The sequence below is a fragment of the Rutidosis leptorrhynchoides genome, chromosome 9 (genome assembly GCF_046630445.1).
Source record: "Rutidosis leptorrhynchoides isolate AG116_Rl617_1_P2 chromosome 9, CSIRO_AGI_Rlap_v1, whole genome shotgun sequence".
NCBI lineage: Eukaryota > Viridiplantae > Streptophyta > Magnoliopsida > Asterales > Asteraceae > Rutidosis > Rutidosis leptorrhynchoides.
Window position 1 is genome coordinate 103,956,672 of NC_092341.1, and position 7,482 is coordinate 103,964,153.

At 37.4% G+C, this 7,482-nt stretch overlaps 1 protein-coding gene across 1 annotated transcript; it reads left to right on the plus strand.

Annotated features, from left to right (window-relative positions):
* The first annotated feature begins 1,473 nt into the window (after positions 1-1,473).
* LOC139868289 (uncharacterized) lies at positions 1,474-1,830 on the plus strand. Its single transcript, XM_071856617.1, has one exon. The coding sequence runs from the start codon at positions 1,474-1,476 to the stop codon at positions 1,828-1,830; it is 357 nt and encodes a 118-aa protein (XP_071712718.1).
* Positions 1,831-7,482: the final 5,652 nt, after the last annotated feature.

Here is a 7,482-nt window from a genome sequence, read left to right on the forward strand (position 1 = left end):
TTTATGTGTCAAATTGGGTGAGCTAAGTGTTTAACACTTGTGATTTAGTTTAATTGGTGTATTAGGGCCATTTTCACTTGTGTTAGTAATTATTGGTTAGTTTGGGCATTTTTTATGACTTTGGTCAAAATGGGTAAATTGAATTGGGTCAAACTTGATGATTACACTAGTTTTGGTCAAATGATTGTTTAAACACTAGTGTTAAGTGTTAAAGGACGTGTTTGGATGTGAGTTAATCGTTGAAAATGATTTTGGGTTAAAATTTGGTGTTTTGGCAATAAAGTCAAACTTGGTCAACCATGGAATGGGTTTTTATGCAAAATGCGAACTATTATGCATTTAAAGGTTAAAGTTGATGTATTTGGGTATTTTGGGAACACGGGAACTAGTCTCGTTAGTTTTAGACCTTCGGGTAGCGTTAAAGGTGCAAAAGGGTGAATTTTGCACTTATGGTTCATTTGGGTGGGTCAAGAGTCCAAATGAGGTTGTATGTTGATTATGTGTATACCTATATGCGTATTATAGGTAAAATCTTGCTCGGTTGCATGTGGTGGAGATTTCGAGCAGGGTTTGTAATGCTCGAGTTCACAAGGTGAGTGGAATAATTATATATATATATATATATGTATATGATTTATTTACTTGTGGAGTATGGGTTTAAAGTTCGATGTTGACGATACCATATCCTCGTGCGAGTTGCTATTTAATGTATGGAGTCAAAGTTCGATGTTGACGATGCCATACCATTATTGTTTGTCGGATGAGGGTTTAAAGTTCAGTGTTGACGATACCTCATGTATGTAGTTAAAGTTCGATGTTGACGATGCCATACCACTATTGTAGTGATTTGATGAGGGGTTAAAGTTCGATGTTGATGATACCTCATATGTGGGTTTTAAGTTCGATGTTGACGATACCACATTAAATGGGGCGAATGGGCTTAAATTCGATGTTGACGATACCATTCGCGGACTAGCCTTGAATACTAATGGATGTTGTGAACATCAACGTTTTATGTGTTGTAGTGTAGCATATTGTATTACTGGTGTTATATGCTATTGTTTGTGCTAGCTTGCGTATTGGAGATTTTAGCGTTATACTTTGTGATGGTATGCTAATTAAATTGCTAGCGTGTATGCGGTAATTGTGTAAGTGATTGCAAGTAAGTAGATTATATATGTACATGTATAATTATTGTATTCACTAAGCTTCAAGCTTACCCCTCTCGTTGTTTACCTTTTACAGGTATTTTGATTGTCAAGCTAGCTAGTTGATAGACTAGATGTGTAGGAGCGCGTTAAAATAGAGTTGGAAATGTAATGTATTAATGGGACCTAACTAAAAAAAAAATTGTGCTTCGTTTTTGGTAAACGGATTTGGGGTTGTTTCAATAAAGTTTCTACATCCTACCATCCTCAAACGAATGGGCAAGTCGAAAACACCAACCGAGCATTAAAAAGATTTCTCAAAAAAATGGTTGGATCTAATCCAAAGGAGTGGTCATTTAAGCTTGATGATGCCTTATGGGCATTTAGAACGGAGTACAAAATGCTAACCGGAACCACTCCATTCTGTTTACTCTATGGAAAGGCTTTTTATCTTCCCATGGAGATAGAGCACAAGGCTTTTTGGGCTCTCAAAACGTGCAATCTTGATCTTAAGGAGGCGGGGTGCCTCCGTTTGAGCCAATTGAATGAATTGGACGAGTTAATGCTAGAAGCCTATGACAACTCGTTGATGTGTAAGGAGAGGACAAAGAAGTGGCATGATAGTCGTTTAAAAGATTCGAAAGAATTTAAGGAGGGAGATCATATCCTTCTGTTTAACTAAAGGTTTAAGTTGTTTCCCGGGAAGTTAAAATCGAAATGGTTGGGACCATTTGTGGTGAGAAAAGTCTATCCTCACGGGGCGATAGACTTGGTAAACTCCAAAGGGGAGGAGTTCAAGGTGAATGGTTAACGGGTCAGGCACTATATTACTGGTTTGAAGAAGGTGGAAGATGAGGTTAAACTTATATTCAACGCCAACAACACCTAAATTTGGAGTTAGCGTGTTTTTGTAGAGTTTGTATATTTTCTTTTGTATTGTTATGTAGAGTTGCTTGCGGGTTTGTTGAGTCGAATTTGCTGTTTGTTTTGAGGTCGAGGCGGTTTGGTTGTTATTTGTTTCGTTTGGTGAGCATACATGTTAAAAAAAAGTTAACAATCCTGGATGCCTATTAGCCACGCCACGGGATCCCACAGCAGCGACGTGGCTATAAGTTAATTTTATTGACAGAATTTTTGGGAAAAATTGAGAATCATATCACCTTTTTAGCCGCGCCGTAAGGGATTTTTTCCGCGATGCGGGAGCAAGCGTATTTCGGTGACAGAATATTTGGAAAAGTTGGGATCAAGTATAACGTGTACCCACGACGCGATTTGTGAAGCCGCGATGCGGCTAGTTCCAGGTCGCGATTTTAAGCGTCGGTTTAAATTAAAAGAAATTCGGGTATTACCCGACCCAATCATAAACTCGACGGTATTACTAATATTTAGGGTTATTTCCAGCCCTTTATTCCTCATTCATCTCATCTATCTATCTCACGCTTACAAGAGCATCCCAAACCCTAATCTCAATTAAAAATTTTGCTTGCTTAATTGCTTCAATTACTTGTTCTACCATGGCTAGGAAGGTCCGATTTTACTCTTTTCTCTCCTTTTCTCTCCTAACTACATGATTAATTGTATCAATTTTAAGTTAGGGTTTGAATTTTTATGGGGTTTGTTTAATTAGAACTTGTATGCTTCTATTTGATATGATTTGCTAATGAATATGATTTTTATGCTTAAGATTCATGATTACTTGTGTTTTCCTTGCATATTATTGATTCTACGGTTGAGGTTGATGTGAAATTCGAATTTTGAGTTGATTAATTGGGGTGTTTACTAGTGAGATGAGTTTTTGTTACTAGAGAATGTTTAAGATAGTGTGGGGTGATTTGGGCGGGTCATATGTTAAATTGTTGATTTGTGAGGCTTTATGATGGAGAATGCTATATGATTTGTGATGCTATATGATGATATGCGGGTTAGTTACTTGGTGATTATTTGTGTTGATTAAATCACGGGTTGATGAATTGCTAGGAAAATTTCGTTTTTGAAGTAATGGGTCGTGATTACATGCTAGTTTTTCATATGTGTTATTGCCATGATAAGGTTGTCAAGTGATTTTGTTGGAGTTAGTGAAGTAGGACAGCGGAAGGATTCGTTTACAATCACGTTGTAAACTGAATTAATCGCGAACGCGGCTAACCGATATTTAAACTTCAAAAAAATTGACGAATAAAGAAAAAAAAACAAAGAATTTATTGATTAAAAGTTGAATGCCAATAACATAAACATATGTCTATATATAGGCACATAAAATCTTGTCCTACAAGATTTCTAAATAAGTTGCCTAAAAAACAAAAAATTAAAGTTTCCTAATTTAAAAATTTCCAGCATCAGTTTACTACTTGCTCTTCAAGTAAAATTTTTCTACTTGCTTCCCAAGTTTTCATACCACATCATTCTCCCCTGCTTGAAAAGGACTCGTCCTCAAGTTCTCTATATGGTAAAGAGGATCATCAGGAGAATGATAGTCTTTCGAGTCAGAAATGTTGAAGGTGTTTGAGATAGCTAAATCTTCAGGCAAATCAATTTCTTATGCATTGTCATTGATTTTCTTGAGTATTCGATAAGGACCAAGTTTCTTCTTCTTTAACTTATTATACGTGCCAACTAGAAAACGCTCTTTCCGTAAATGCACCATAACAAGATCACCTTCAATAAACATCTTGACTCGACGATGTTTGTCTTTGTTCGACTTATATTTTGCATTAGAAACTTCGAGTTTATGGCGAACATCAGTTTGAACAGAGTCAATCATCTTCGCTAGATTCTCGGCTGCAATGCTATACCCGGGAATCTTTGGTAGGGACTAAATCCAAGGTATGGTTTGGAGATTTTTGGTAGACTATGGAGAATGGTGTCTTACCAGTGGAACGGTTAACCATGTTGTTATAAGCAAATTTCACTGGAGCAAGACACTGATCCCATTGTTTGGGGCGATCACTAAATATGCATCGAATGATGTTAACCATTGTTTTGTTCTTTACTTCTGTTTGACCGTCTGTTTTGAGGATGAAAGGAACTACTATACTGCAAATCGGTCTGGAAAAGTTTCCAAAAAGTACGCCAAAAGTGAGACAAGAATTTAGTGTCTCTATCAGAAGTAATTGTCTTAGGAACTCCATGTAATCAAACGAGCTCTTTGAAGAAGATACTAGAAATATGTGACGCATCCGAAGTTTTTTTGCATGGAAGGAAATGCGCCATTTTGGAAAAACGATCAACCACAACAAAAACTAAATCATAAGTGTGTTGTGTACGAGGTAGGCCTAATACAAAATCCATGGATATATCTTCCCATGGTGCATCGAGAATAGGCAGAGGAGTATACAAGCTGGTGTTTTGAGATTGACCTTTATTGTTTTGGCAGGTATAACACTTTTTGACAAATTTTTGTACATACCGCTTAAGTTGCGGCCAATGATATCGTTCCTCGACCAAAGTAATTGTCTTGTCTCGACCCAAATGACCACCAAGGCCCCCTCCGTGAAGCTCGTGAATTAAGTGCTCCCTAAGTGTACCTCGTGGTATACATAAAGGATTCTTGAAAAATAAGAACCCGTCATGGACAAGATACAGACCACTTGGTGTACCGTTGGCAAGTTGTTGCCATATATCAGCAAAGTCTTCATCAAAAGAGTAAAGATCTTTCAAAATATCAAACCCAATGACTTGAGAACCCATCGTGGTAAGTAATACCGCTCGGCGGCTCAGTGCATCTGCTACTTTGTTCTGAATGTCAGCTTTGTGTTTGATGACAAAAGTAAATTGTTGCAAATACTCGATCTATCATGCATGCATTCGATTAAGATTCTTTAGGCTATTAAAATATTTTAATGCTTGATGATCGGTTTGAAGCACAAATTCTCGTTGAAAAAGGTATTGTTCCCAATGTTTAATTGTTCTCACTATGGAATAGAATTCAAGTTCGTACATGGTCCATTTTCTTCGAGAATCACTTAGCTTTTCGCTAAAGAATGTAATATGCCATTTTGCTTGTGAATGTACTTCTCCAATACCTACAATTGAAGCATCAGTCTCCAACTCAAATGGTTTATCAATATTAGGTAAGATTAAAACAGAGGATGTTGTGAGCTAGGCTTTTATTAATGAAAAGCTTTGTCCAGTAGCATCATTACATTGAAATTTCCCCTTCTAAGTATTCAGTAATAGGAGCCATGATCGTGCTAAAGTCACGAATAAATCATCGATAGAAAAATGCAAGCCCATGAAAACTTCGAAGTTCGCTAATCGTTTGTGGTGTAGGCCAAACTTGTATTGCTTTTATCTTTTCATCATCAACATGGATTCCATCCGCACTAACCACAAACCCTAAGAAAAGTAGTTTATCGGTCATGAAGCTACATTTCTTAGGTTTACATATAGCTGATTATTTTTCAGTGCTTCAAGAACTTGTCATAGCTGCTCTAAATGGTCATCTTCTGATGTGCTATAAATGAGAATGTCATCAAAGTAAACAACTACAAACTTACCAATAAATGGCTTCAAGACTTGATTCATTAGACGCATAAAAGTACTAGGGGCATTTGAAAGGCCAAATGGCATAACAAGCCACTTGTAAAGGCCCTCTTTTGTCTTAAAGGCAGTTTTCCACTCGTCTCCTGGATGAATACGAACTTGATGGTACCCACTGCGTAAATCAATCTTTAAGAATACACGAGACCCGTATAGCATATCTAGCATGTCTTCAAGCCGAGGGATTGGGAAGCGGTAATTGACTGTGATTTTATTTGTTGCACGACTATCGATACACATACGCCACGTCTTATCTTTCTTTGGTACTAGTAGTGCAGGTACTGCACACGAACATTTACTTTCTTGTATAACACCTTTCTTAAGAAGTTCTTCAACCATATCTTGTAAGAAAACATGTTTTGTTGGGCTCATTCGATAATGAGGTTGATTTGGAATATTAGCCCCTGGTACAAAATCAATGTGGTGTTGAATATCCCTCAAAGGAGGAAGACCATCCGGGATATCGTCGGGCATAATACTCTCAAATTCAGATAATAAATGGTGAAGCTTCAGTGGCGTTTTCTTTATTGACATTTCGTTCACTTTTATGACCACGACGAAGATCGTTGGGGCGTTTCTTACCTTGGCTAAGAATGCCTCTCGAGAACACAGTATAATCTGTTTTTCCTTTTCTTTGGATACTCTCGGGATACTACTGTTAGAATAAGGACACGATGTGAATTTGTGACCATCCTTGGAGAATGTATAAGTGTTTTCCTTCCCCTTGTGGATGACACGTAGATCAAATTGCCAAGGTCGTCCTAGCAAGACATGGCAAGCATCCATATCAACAATGTCGAAAACAATTATGTCTTTGTACTTACCCATAGATATCGAAACTTCACATTGCTCGGTCACTTGTACTTCTCCAACGGCTTTAATCCAACCAATATTGTATGGTGTCGGATGCTTTCACGGTGTCAACTTAAGTCGTGTGATAATATCTCGTGAAATTATATTTTCACTACTCCCACCATCGATGATGACATTAACTATATCTTGATTAATTTTGCATCTAGTTCTAAAGATATTATGTCTTTTGGAGTCTTTAATTATTTTAGGGGAAGCAAGCACCAATCTCCGCACAACATATGAGTACCCTTCGTCATCATGTTCTTCCTCTTCCTCGTTATCAACATCATTAGGCTGATAAAATATTCATTGTCTTCATGCTCGACGTCACTGATGTTGTCTCGTTCTGCTATATTAACTTTTTTTGATGCTAGGCACTCATTTGAAGTATGCTCTGTTTCTTGGCATCGGAAACAACGGTTCCCAACAGGCCGGGCATACGGGTTAGTAGCGGGTTTCTTGTTACCTTGTTTGGAGGTATTCGCTGTTGGGGCTCTATTCTTAACTTCATCAGTAGCTTTCAGGATTATTTTGGAAGTCGCCTCCAAAGTTATTTCTTTGATAGGAAGTCTTACTTAAGTCCGTTGTGTTGCGGGAAAAGGCATTCTTTTTACCCTGTTTGGAGATTGTTTTTTTGCATTAAGGGCCAATCTGATGGCTTCATCAATTGTCCATGTAGTCTGAAGATAAACAATTTCTCGAATCTCAACTCGTAAACCGTTATTGAAATGAGCCACTTGTTGTGAATTAGATTCCTTCAAATTATTTCGCGAAGCCAGTCTAAGAAATTCTTCAGAGTATTCGGTGACACTTTGAATTTTTTTTTTTTTTTTTTTTTTTTTTTGCAATTTTGATAATTAGCATAAAGTGTCTTTTCATAATCAACAGGAAGAAATCGTGCAAACATCAACCGTTTCTTCTTTCGCTAAGTGCGGACCGGCTG

Bases quoted from the DNA above. Each gene is read 5' to 3' on its own strand.
- LOC139868289 (XM_071856617.1), top strand. From the start codon at position 1,474: ATGGTTGGATCTAATCCAAAGGAGTGGTCATTTAAGCTTGATGATGCC.